We start from the raw sequence: 13,727 nt of genomic DNA on the forward strand, positions 1-13,727 counted from the left end.
TATCATGGACTACATGGTAGATGGGAGGATACATATTGACAGTAGCATGGACTACATGGTAGATGGGAGTATACATATTGACAGTAGCATGGACTACATGGTAGATGGGAGGATACATATTGACAGTATCAGTTCAGTATCATGGACTACATGGTGGATGGGAGGATACATATTGACAGTATCAGTTCAGTATCATGGACTACATGGTAGATGGGAGGATACATATTGACAGAATCATGGACTACATGGTAGATGGGAGGATACATATTGACAGTATCATGGACTACATGGTAGATGGGAGGATACATATTGACAGTATCAGTTCAGTATCATGGACTACATGGTAGATGGGAGGATACATATTGACAGTATCATGGACTACATGGTAGATGGGAGGATACATATTGACAGTATCAGTTCAGTATCATGGACTACATGGTAGATGGGAGGATACATATTGACAGTATCATGGACTACATGGTAGATGGGAGGATACATATTGACAGTATCATGGACTACATGGTGGATGGGAGGATACATATTGACAGTATCAGTTCAGTATCATGGACTACATGGTAGATGGGAGGATACATATTGACAGTATCAGTTCAGTATCATGGACTACATGGTAGATGGGAGGATACATATTGACAGTATCATGGACTACATGGTGGATGGGAGGATACATATTGACAGTAGCAGTTCAGTATCATGGACTACATGGTAGATGGGAGGATACATATTGACAGTATCAGTTCAGTATCATGGACTACATGGTAGATGGGAGGATACATATTGACAGTATCATGGACTACATGGTAGATGGGAGGATACATATTGACAGTAGCATGGACTACATGGTAGATGGGAGGATACATATTGACAGTATCATGGACTACATGGTAGATGGGAGGATACATATTGACAGTATCAGTTCAGTATCATGGACTACATGGTAGATGGGAGGATACATATTGACAGTATCATGGACTACATGGTAGATGGGAGGATACATATTGACAGTATCATGGACTACATGGTAGATGGAGGATACATATTGACAGTATCATGGACTACATGGTAGATGGGAGGATACATATTGACAGTATCATGGACTACATGGTAGATGGGAGGATACATATTGACAGTAGATGGGAGATACATGGACTACATGGTAGATGGGAGGATACATATTGACAGTAGCAGTTCAGTATCATGTACTACATGGTAGATGGGAGGATACATATTGACAGAATCATGGACTACATGGTAGATGGGAGGATACATATTGACAGTATCAGTTCAGTATCATGTACTACATGGTAGATGGGAGGATACATATTGACAGTATCATGGACTACATGGTGGATGGGAGGATACATATTGACAGTAGCATGGACTACATGGTAGATGGGAGGATACATATTGACAGTAGCATGGACTACATGGTGGATGGGAGGATACATATTGACAGTATCAGTTCAGTATCATGGACTACATGGTAGATGGGAGGATACATATTGACAGTATCATGGACTACATGGTAGATGGGAGGATACATATTGACAGTATCATGGACTACATGGTAGATGGGAGGATACATATTGACAGTATCATGGACTACATGGTAGATGGGAGGATACATATTGACAGTATCATGGACTACATGGTACATGGTAGATGGGAGGATACATATTGACAGTATCATGGACTACATGGTAGATGGGAGGATACATATTGACAGTAGCATGGACTACATGGTAGATGGGAGGATACATATTGACAGTAGCATGGACTACATGGTAGATGGGAGGATACATATTGACAGTATCAGTTCAGTATCATGGACTACATGGTAGATGGGAGGATACATATTGACAGTATCAGTTCAGTATCATGGACTACATGGTGGATGAGAGGATACATATTGACAGTATCAGTTCAGTATCATGGACTACATGGTGGATGGGAGGATACATATTGACAGAATCATGGACTACATGGTAGATGGGAGGATATATTGACAGTATCATGGACTACATGGTGGATGGGAGGATACATATTGACAGTATCACTGGACTACATGGTAGATGGGAGGATACATATTGACAGTAGCATGGACTACATGGTGGATGGGAGGATACATATTGACAGTATCATGGACTACATGGTAGATGGGAGGATACATATTGACAGTATCATGGACTACATGGTAGATGGGAGGATACATATTGACAGTATCATGGACTACATGGTAGATGGGAGGATACATATTGACAGTATCATGGACTACATGGTAGATGGGAGGATACATATTGACAGTATCATGGACTACATGGTAGATGGGAGGATACATATTGACAGTATCAGTTCAGTATCATGGACTACATGGTAGATGGGAGGATACATATTGACAGTATCATGGACTACATGGTAGATGGGAGGATACATATTGAGTTCAGTATCATGGACTACATGGTAGATGGGAGGATACATATTGACAGTATCAGTTCAGTATCATGGACTACATGGTAGATGGGAGGATACATATTGACAGTATCATGGACTACATGGTAGATGGGAGGATACATATTGACAGTATCATGGACTACATGGTAGATGGGAGGATACATATTGACAGTATCAGTTCAGTATCATGGACTACATGGTTGATGGGAGGATACATATTGACAGTATCATGGACTACATGGTAGATGGGAGGATACATATTGACAGTATCATGGACTACATGGTAGATGGGAGGATACATATTGACAGTAGCATGGACTACATGGTAGATGGGAGTATACATATTGACAGTAGCATGGACTACATGGTAGATGGGAGGATACATATTGACAGTATCAGTTCAGTATCATGGACTACATGGTAGATGGGAGGATACATATTGACAGTAGCATGGACTACATGGTAGATGGGAGGATACATATTGACAGTATCAGTTCAGTATCATGGACTACATGGTAGATGGGAGGATACATATTGACAGTATCAGTTCAGTATCATGGACTACATGGTGGATGGGAGGATACATATTGACAGTATCATGGACTACATGGTAGATGGGAGGATACATATTGACAGTAGCATGGACTACATGGTAGATGGGAGTATACATATTGACAGTAGCATGGACTACATGGTAGATGGGAGGATACATATTGACAGTATCATGGACTACATGGTAGATGGGAGGATACATATTGACAGTATCATGGACTACATGGTAGATGGGAGGATACATATTGACAGTATCATGGACTACATGGTAGATGGGAGGATACATATTGACAGTATCAGTTCAGTATCATGGACTACATGGTAGATGGGAGGATACATATTGACAGACAGTATCATGGACTACATGGTAGATGGGAGGATACATATTGACAGTAGCATGGACTACATGGTAGATGGGAGGATACATATTGACAGTAGCATGGACTACATGGTAGATGGGAGGATACATATTGACAGTATCATGGACTACATGGTAGATGGGAGGATACATATTGACAGTATCAGTTCAGTATCATGGACTACATGGTAGATGGGAGGATACATATTGTATCACAGTATCATGGACTACATGGTAGATGGGAGGATACATATTGACAGTATCATGGACTACATGGTAGATGGGAGGATACATATTGACAGTATCATGGACTACATGGTAGATGGGAGGATACATATTGACAGTATCATGGACTACATGGTAGATGGGAGGATACATATTGACAGTAGCATGGACTGTATAGTATAATAAAATCATCAACTCCATTTTGCCAAATAGGAGATATTTTGTCATTTGATGGAGGTTAACAAGCGTAGCAACTTTAGTCATTTGACTTTTGTTTGACTGCCGTTACAAAGTTTGTATGATGGGAGGATAAAGTGGATGGATTTAAATAGTAAAATATATATAATCAAGCGTACAGTAGGTACATAGTTGTTATTGCAGGGTGTGGTGCATTAGAGGTGTGTGTGTGTGTGTGTGTGTGTGTGTGTGTGTGTGTGTGTGTGTGTGTGTGTGTGTGTGTGTGTGTGTGTGTGTGTGTGTGTGTGTGTGTGTGTGTGTGTGTGTGTGTGTGTGTGTGTGTGTGTGTGTAAGCCTGTGTTTCCCAACTCCAGTCCTCAACAACTCCCAACATTACACATTTCTATTGTAACCCTGGACAAGCACACCTGATTTAACCTCTCATTCAATCACCAGGCCCTCAATGAGTTGAATCAGGTGAGTTTGTCTGTGGCAACAACAACCATGTGTGCTGTTGGGGGGGGTACTGGTGTAAGGAAATAGACACTGCTTCAATCTTGACAATAGGCAATCTTTTACTCCCAATTAAAGTAGTAGAAGACCAGTAGACACGCAGCTCTCTCGATCAGCCCAGTCCTTCTAGAATGCTCCACAGATAAGACAGTCATCAAACCATTGTTGTCTTGGCCCCAATCACCGTTGGAGCCTGGGACCCTGAGATGGGCCGTTAAAGCATCATTGTTCTGTAAGTCGAGGTTCCTGACCCAACTCCGGTCTCCTGTGAATAATGTGCCCCATTTTGCTTTGAGTGGTTTGCTATTATTCTGTAAATCAAGACATATGGCCTAAACTGGTTTTGAGATGACCATTTGTGTGGTGGCTGTGAAATGGCTTCTCAAACCCAGTTTAGGTCAACTTGAACATAATGTCCTGATTTTACAGAATGATGGCAAACGCCTCTCTCTTCCCTCAATTGCTCTTTCTGCAGGTCCTAGACGGGTCCGGAAACGTCTTGCAGCGATTACTTTTCTTCTCTGTGGTGGTTTTACTCATCATCAGAAAAACGCTCCCTGCAGACCAGTAGATTCAACGTGCGAAGTCTGTAGACGGGAGTGGTTATGCGTCTGTACAGAACAACTAGCCAAAGCCCCACAGGAAGTCTGTAGATGGGAGTGTTTATGCGTCTATACAGAACAACTAGCCAAAGCCTCATTAGATATCAGTTATCCACAGGAAGTCTGTAGATGGGAGTGTTTATGCGTCTATACAGAACAACTAGCCAAAGCCTCATTAGATATCAGTCATCCACAGGAAGTCTGTAGACGGGAGTGTTTATGCGTCTGTACAGAACAACTAGCCAAAGCCTCATTAGATATCAGTCATCCACAGGAAGTCTGTGAAAGTTATAGTAGATGGTAGATGGGAGTGTTTATGCGTCTATACAGAACAACTAGCCAAAGCCTCATTAGATATCAGTCATCCACAGGGTGTCTGTAGACGGGAGTGTTTATGCGTCTGTACAGAACAACTAGCCAAAGCCTCATTAGATATCAGTCATCCACAGGAAGTCTGTAGACGGGAGTGTTTATGCGTCTGTACAGAACAACTAGCCAAAGCCTCATTAGATATCAGTCATCCACAGGAAGTCTGTAGACGGGAGTGTTTATGCGTCTATACAGAACAACTAGCCAAAGCCTCATTAGATATCAGTCATCCACAGGAAGTCTGTAGACGGGAGTGTTTATGCGTCTGTACAGAACAACTAGCCAAAGCCTCATTAGATATCAGTCATCCACAGGAAGTCTGTAGACGGGAGTGTTTATGCGTCTGTACAGAACAACTAGCCAAAGCCTCATTAGATATCAGTCATCCACAGGAAGTCTGTAGATGGGAGTGTTTATGCGTCTATACAGAACAACTAGCCAAAGCCATTAGAAAGTCATCCACAGGAAGTCTGTAGACGGGAGTGTTTATGCGTCTGTACAGAACAACTAGCCAAAGCCCCACAGGAAGTCTGTAGATGGGAGTGTTTATGCGTCTATACAGAACAACTAGCCAAAGCCTCATTAGATATCAGTCATCCACAGGAAGTCTGTAGACGGGAGTGTTTATGCGTCTGTACAGAACAACTAGCCAAAGCCTCATTAGATATCAGTCATCCACAGGAAGTCAGTGTAAAGTAGTATATGGTAGATGGGAGTGTTTATAAAGTTATAGTAGATGGTAGATGGGAGTGTTTATAAAGTTATAGTAGATGGTAGACGGGAGTGTTTATAAAGTCAATGTTTTTTCTTCTTGCGTTCTTAACCATCTTCAGCAAAATTCATTCAGAAAACTAACAACTAAAACTACTTTGGTTCTTACCTATGTCGGTAGCACCCCCCCTTTGGTTCTTACCTATGTCGGTAGCACCCCCTTTGGTTCTTACCTATGTCGGTAGCACCCCCTTTGGTTCTTACCTATGTCGGTAGCACCCCCCCCCCGCCCCACAATTTAGCCTACATGCACACAGTGGGATTTGGGGACGAGGAAGTACACCCATGCACCCCAATATGCACGTGCAAAAAATTGTTTGAGTTCAACAAAATAGAACTGAAGTGTGGCTGAAGTTCAGAATGACACAACATCATGCATATATCTACAGACCTGCATTACAATACTGAGAGCTTTGTCCTTTTATTAAAGGACATATTTGGGTGTTTTTGGAGCCTTTGTTTGTGGGTTTTTTGGGACCCCCCATATACTATCACAACGAGGACGAGGAAGTGATCTGTTTCCTGTTTGGGTGTTTTTGGAGCCTTTGTTTGTGGGTTTTTTGGGACCCCCCATATACTATCACAACGAGGACGAGGAAGTGATCTGTTTCCTGTTTGGGTGTTTTTGGAGCCTTTGTTCATGTGTATCAGAGCTCCCATACTACACAACGAGGATGAGGAAGTGATCTGCTCAGGTTTCTCAAAAACATGATTTGCTGGTTGGTGTAAGTTTCTCAAAAGCATGTGGAATCACACAAAACGTGTCTGGGACCCTTCCTGTGACATCCCACTTACATAAATAAAATATATTTCAATAAAATCAACTTTTCCTGTAAGGCGTTATTGTTATTAAAATGATGGAGGTGAAAAGTATTTTAAAAAGTGGGTGTTAACGAAATGTCTGTCGCACTCTCTTCCCCCTCCCACTACACTCTCTTCCCCCTCCCACTACACTCTCTTCCCCCTCCCACTTTCTCCCTCCCCACTACACTCTCTTCCCCCCCTTCACCTTTCTCCCTCCCCTCCCCTACACTTCTTCCCCCTCCCACTACACTCTCTTCTCCCCCTCCCACTTCCTCCCTCCCCCCACTACACTCTCTTCCCCCTCCCACTACACTCTCTTCCCCCTCCCACTACACTCTCTTCCCCCTTCCTCTTTCTCCCTCCCAGGATGTGAAGTTAAAGAACATGGGTTCTTGGGCCAGCTTGGCCCATCGTTCTCAGTCCACCCCCACCTCCGCTGTCCGCTCCTCTAGCGACAGCTTCGAACAGTTCCGTCGCGCCGCCAGGGAGAAGGAGAGAGAGAAACAGCTAAAAGCACAGGCTGACCAGGCCAGGAGAGAGCAGGAGAAACTACGGTAGGGGGAGGGAGGGAGGGAGGGAGGGAGGGAGGGAAAGGGCAGAGAGATAGTGGAGGAGAGAGAGAGAACTGAAAGCACAGGCTGACCAGGCCAGGAGAGAGCAGGAGAAACTACGTAGGAGGGGGGGAGGGAGGGAAAGGGCAGAGAGATAGTGGAGGAGAGAGAGAGAACTGAAAGCACAGGCTGACCAGGCCAGGAGAGAGCAGGAGAAACTACGGTAGGGGGGGAGGGAGGGAAAGGGCAGAGAGATAGTGGAGGAGAGAGAGAGAACTGAAAGCACAGGCTGACCAGGCCAGGAGAGAGCAGGAGAAACTACGGTAAGAAGGGAAGAGAGAGATGGAGGAGAGGGAGAAGACCTCTCAGACGAGGTAGAAACTATGGTGAGAAAAAAAGGGAAGGATGGATGGAGGGATAGAGGGAGAAGTAAGCTCATTCTTGCACCCCAGCTAAGCTCCTCCCCCTCTGACACACGCTTTCTCTTCTCCAGTAGCCGTGACGACGAGGACTCTGTGGAACAGCAGGGGAGGGTGCGTGTCCAGGACTCTCGCCGTCGCCAGGAGAAACTTTCGCCTCAAGCCCCCACGCCCCCTGCCTCAACCCCTCCCGCCGTCTCCCCACAGGCCCCTCCCACTGAACAGGCCACACCCCCACCCTCGGCCGCAGCACAGAACGCCATGGACCAGCAGAGGGAGCTGGCAAGACGCCGGGAGCAGGAGAGGAGGAGGAGAGAGGCGGTAATACTTTATAGCAGTTATTCTACTGTAATACTAACATCATATATACTAGTATAGTAGGAGAGGGGTGGTAATACTTTATAGCAGTTATTCTACTGTAATACTAACATCATATATACTAGTATAGTAGGAGAGGGGTGGTAATACTTTATAGCAGTTATTCTACTGTAATACTAACATCATATATACTAGTATAGTGCTTCTACACCTGCATTGCTTGCTGTTTGGGGTTTTAGGCTGGGTTTCTGTACAGCACTTTGAGATATCAGCTGATGTACGAAGGGCTATATAAATAAATTTGATTTGATTTATAGTAGGAGAGGGGTGGTCATAGTTATAGCAGTTATACTACTGTAATACTAACATGATATACTAGTATAGTAGGAGAGGGGTGGTAATACTTTATAGCAGTTATACTACTGTAATACTAACATGATATACTAGTATAGTAGGAGAGGAGGAGGAGAGGGGTGGTAATACTTTATAGCAGTTATACTACTGTAATACTAACATGATATACTAGTATAGTAGGAGAGGGGTGGTAATACTTTATAGCAGTTATACTACTGTAATACTAACATGATATACTAGTATAGTAGGAGAGGAGGAGGAGAGGGGTGGTAATACTTTATAGCAGTTATACTACTGTAATACTAACATCATATATACTAGTATAGTAGGAGAGGGGTGGTAATACTTTATAGCAGTTATTCTACTGTAATACTAACATCATATAAACTAGTATAGTGCTTCTACACCTGCATTGCTTGCTGTTTGGGGTTTTAGGCTGGGTTTCTGTACAGCACTTTGAGATATCAGCTGATGTACGAAGGGCTATATAAATAAATTTGATTTGATTTATAGTAGGAGAGGGGTGGTCATAGTTATAGCAGTTATACTACTCTAATACTAACATAATATACTAGTATAGTAGGAGAGGAGGAGGAGAGAGGTGGTAATACTTTATAGCAGTTATACTACTGTAATACTAACATCATATATACTAGTATAGTAGGAGAGGGGTGGTAATACTTTATAGCAGTTATTCTACTGTAATACTAACATCATATATACTAGTATAGTAGGAGAGGGGTGGTAATACTTTATAGCAGTTATTCTACTGTAATACTAACATCATATATACTAGTATAGGAGGAGGAGAGGTGGTAATACTTTATAGCAGTTATACTACTGTAATACTAACATCATATATACTAGTATAGTAGGAGAGGGGTGGTAATACTTTATAGCAGTTATTCTACTGTAATACTAACATCATATATACTAGTATAGGAGGAGGAGAGGTGGTAATACTTTATAGCAGTTATACTACTGTAATACTAACATCATATATACTAGTATAGTAGGAGAGGGGTGGTAATACTTTATAGCAGTTATTCTACTGTAATACTAACATCATATATACTAGTATAGTAGGAGAGGGGTGGTAATACTTTATAGCAGTTATTCTACTGTAATACTAACATGATATACTAGTATAGGAGGAGAGAGGTGGTCATAGTTACAGCAGTTATACTACTGTAATACTAACATCATATATACTAGTATAGTAGGAGAGAGGTGGTAATACTTTATAGCAGTTATACTACTGTAATACTGACATGATATACTAGTATAGTAGGAGAGAGGTGGTAATACTTTATAGCAGTTATACTACTGTAATACTAACATGATATACTAGTATACTAGTATAGTAGGAGAGAGGTGGTAATACTTTATAGCAGTTATACTACTGTAATACTAACATGATATAGGAGGAGAGGGGTGGTAATACTTTATAGCAGTTATACTACTATAATACTAACATGATATACTAGTATAGGAGGAGAGGGGTGGTAATACTTTATAGCAGTTATACTACTATAATACTAACATGATATACTAGTATAGGAGGAGAGAGGTGGAAATACTTTATAGCAGTTATTCTACTGTAATACTAACATAAAATACTAGTATAGTAGGAGAGAGGTGGTATCATAAAGATACTAGTTAATATATGTATATTCTGCGATAATACAGAGGAGAGTTGTAGATGGGAAAGATTTACACTGCATCTAATGCCTTTCTCTCTCTCTCTCATCCCCCTCTCTCTCATCCCACCTCTCTCATCAATCTCTCTCATCCCCCCTCTCATCAATCTCTCTCTCATCAATCTCTCTCTCATCCCCCTCTCTCTCTCATCCCCTCTCTCTCTCATCCCTCTCTCTCTCTCTCATCCCCCTCTCTCTCTCATCCCCCTCTCTCTCTCATCGCCCTCTCTCTCTCATCGCCCTCTCTCTCTCTCTCGCCCTCTCTCTCTCATCGCCCCCTCTCTCTCTCATCGCCCCCTCTCTCTCTCATCGCCCTCTCTCTCATCCCCTCTCTCTCTCATCCCCCTCTCTCTCTCATCCCCTCTCTCTCTCATCCCCCTCTCTCTCATCCCCCTCTCTCTCATCCCCCCCTCTCTCTCTCATCAATCTCTCTCTCATCAATCTCTCTCTCATCCCCCCTCATCCCCCCCTCATCTCTCTCCTCTCTCTCTCTCTCTCATCTCTCTCTCATCTCTCTCTCATCCCCTCTCTCTCATCCCCTCTCATCCCCCTCTCTCATCCCTCTCTCATCCCCCTCTCTACAGATGGCGGACACCATTGACATCAACTTCCAGAGCGACCTGATGGCCATCTTTGAAGAGAACCTGTTCTGAGAGAGAGAATGAGAAAGGAGGAGAGGGAGACAAATGAACTCTACCTTATCCCACCAGGGATTTCACACACACACACCCCCCCTCTCTCTTTGATTAGAGACCTCAGACCAGGATGTGAGCTCCAGAGACTTGACGGAGACTGAGGTGGGGTACAGTAATAAGGTGGAGCCCCCCAGCGGTGGGGACCGGGAGTACAACTTCCACTTTTTTGCAATTTCAGATGCGTTTTTTGTGTCTAACTGCCCGTTTATCGTTGATGATTGGTTGTTGCCGTGGGCAACGGTGAAACCGGATACCTATCGATAAACAGATATTTGAACTCCTCTTGTATTCTGAAAGGAAACCGAAGGATGAGGGGAGGACTGAGAACTATTACCTGAAAATAAAGAAGAGGGGAAAAAAGAGGGTTTAGTGTAGAAAGAAGAAGATGATCACCTTGTGTTCTTCTGAGAGAGAGAGAGAGAGGGAGGGGCGGGTGAACGAGAGGACGGACAGACTTCTTTCTCTCTGATTCATTTCTCTCTTAATCTAGTATTTTTCTCACCCTGTTTTCTGATGTTGGGTTTTAAGCGGGGTGGGTGAGGAGTTGGGGAGGGAGAAGTGAGCGGGCTGTGTGCGTTATCATGTTTGCGTCCCAAAAGGGCACCCTATTCCCTTCATATAGTGCACTACTTGTGTCCAGGACCCATGGGGATCTGATCAAAGGTGGTGCACTATATAGGGAGTAGAGTGCCATTTGGGACGTATCCCCTGAGATGGGTTCAGTTTCTCTCCGGACAGCGGGATGAACACCGGGGTCACACCCCAACACTATAAAGAGGCACCCTTCCTTCCTTCCTTCTCACTCTCCTTGTTCTTTGTGACATCACTGACTTGACACAAGTTGAAAGTGTAAAAGCTTGAACTCCATTTTTTCAGTCATGTCTGATTCATTGATTATTTCAAGAAAGGAGGGAGAGAGGGAAGAAAGGAGGGAGAGAGGGAAGAAAGGAGGGAGAGAGGGAAGAAAGGAGGGAGAGAGGGAAGAAAGGAGGGAAAGCAGGAAGGATGAGTGAAGAAAGGACGGAAGGGAGGGAGGGGTACATTTTAAATGTGTTGGAATGTGGCTCTTGCCTTACAGCTCTGACCTGTAAATGAACACACGCCACAGATTATACATATATATATATATATATAAATAGATGCATAAATATATATTATATACGATGAGAAGTCCCTAAAAATAATTGGATGTTGTTGGGAGGGAGAATGACTTATCTGCCTTGTGCTCAATTCCCTTTTGTTTTTTTTTAGAGAAGTGACTGTAAGAAAAACAACTTTTTTATGATGCTATAAAAAATAGTTTGTCTTGTTCATAACCTCCTTTCTCTCATCCTGTTTTTCTCTGTATCAAGTTCAGATATTCAAGAGTTTTAAAGGCCTCTGTTTTTATTTAAATATCAAATCATTTCTGGGTAACAATTAGGTACGTTACTGTGATTTGTTTTCAGTTGAAATGGCCCAAAATAAACCAAAAATAGATTCTTAGCAAAGAGCAATTTCTCAAGCAAGAATTTTGCTAGGACTGTCTGGGAGTGGTCTGAGTGGGGAGGGGAAACTGAAAAGTAGCTGTTATTGGCAGAGAGATTTGGAACTCTTTCTTATTGGTCGATCAACTAATTTAACGCATGGTGATGTCACCAGGCAGGCCAAAACTCCACCCCACCAAAACAGGCTGATTTTCTTTTCAAACAGCTCCTACACTAAAAGGGTATTATCATCATTTTCACAATTTAACAGTATTCTTCCAGCCTTACAGTGTGGAAATAGATATATAAACACAGGAATATCACTCTTTTGACGGCACTGGCCTGTAACTACTTAACTTTGTTCTACTGTTCTGTAGCTACATCCACCTGCTACTGCTACTTCCTTTCTTTTCTTCTTTAGCTTCTTACTCATGTTATTTTTTATATTCATGTCCATCTGTTAATCTCTCTCTCCTGTCATCATCATCTTCCTCTACCATCCGTATCGTAGCTTTTTATTTACTTTTTATTCCCTTCCTGTGTTTTTTGGTTACATTTTCCCTGCTCTGTTTTTAGTTTCCGTGGTAACGGTCGGGGTTGTTGTCATGTGCCATAGCTCTAAGTGTTCTGGGTGCGTGGCCTGCGGTGTTGTCATGTCCAGATATACATCAAACCCCTGTATTCTTTTTGGGATGTTTTTTTAAATTTAATTTAGCCTTTTCATATTTGACGGTTGTTTTGTTTTTGTTTTGTTGTCATTGTTTTTGTTTTTGTTTTGAATCACCGGTTGGTTTGTTGATGAGTGAGGTGTTAAGGTCGATGGATACATTCTGTTCTGATTGTGGAGTAAAACATCTTCTTTTTAAAGAAAAGTATTAAAATCCTATAAAAAATGCCACGGTGGTTTGTGTTGAGCTGGAGTCACTGAGTGGGACATGCCTGGGGCGACACAAAGAATTGCCTTGTTACCATCTTTCCTCCATACTTCGCATTCCCATTGGAGGAGAAGGTCTGAGGGGAGGTGACCTTGGACCTTCTCCTTCAATACAGTTGAGAAGGAGGTGGTGAGGACATAGGATGTGAGGAATCGAGGAAATGTGACTTGAGAGAGAGCCCTATAATGAGGTTCAGTATAATGGGTATTTACCCTGCAGTTCTGGTGGTACCCAGCAGAGGATGTGTGTTTTGTTAAGAGGTCAAAGGTTATTTTGTCTATTCCCTTCATAGTGCACTACTTGTGTCCAGGGCCCATAGGGATCTGGTCAAAGCTAGTGCACCATATAGGGAGTAGGTTGCCATTTGGGACGTATTCCAAATGGAAATGTGACTGAAGAGGTAGGAAACAACACCGCCACTTCACTGACTTTAACACTGGGGTCCTACA

The 13,727-nt window shown here is 42.8% G+C and overlaps 1 protein-coding gene across 1 annotated transcript in view; it reads left to right on the plus strand.

The window, feature by feature from the left end:
* LOC112241306 (bromodomain-containing protein 4-like) overlaps positions 1-13,239 on the plus strand; it is a 62,710-nt gene extending 49,471 nt beyond the window's left edge. The window contains 3 exon segments of the mRNA XM_042318872.1: positions 7,207-7,394; positions 7,885-8,131; positions 10,767-13,239. Of these exon segments, the coding sequence (XP_042174806.1) occupies positions 7,207-7,394; positions 7,885-8,131; positions 10,767-10,835 (504 nt within the window). The 3' untranslated portion in view covers positions 10,836-13,239.
* Positions 13,240-13,727: the final 488 nt, after the last annotated feature.

Source organism: Oncorhynchus tshawytscha, unplaced genomic scaffold (genome assembly GCF_018296145.1).
Source record: "Oncorhynchus tshawytscha isolate Ot180627B unplaced genomic scaffold, Otsh_v2.0 Un_contig_447_pilon_pilon, whole genome shotgun sequence".
NCBI lineage: Eukaryota > Metazoa > Chordata > Actinopteri > Salmoniformes > Salmonidae > Oncorhynchus > Oncorhynchus tshawytscha.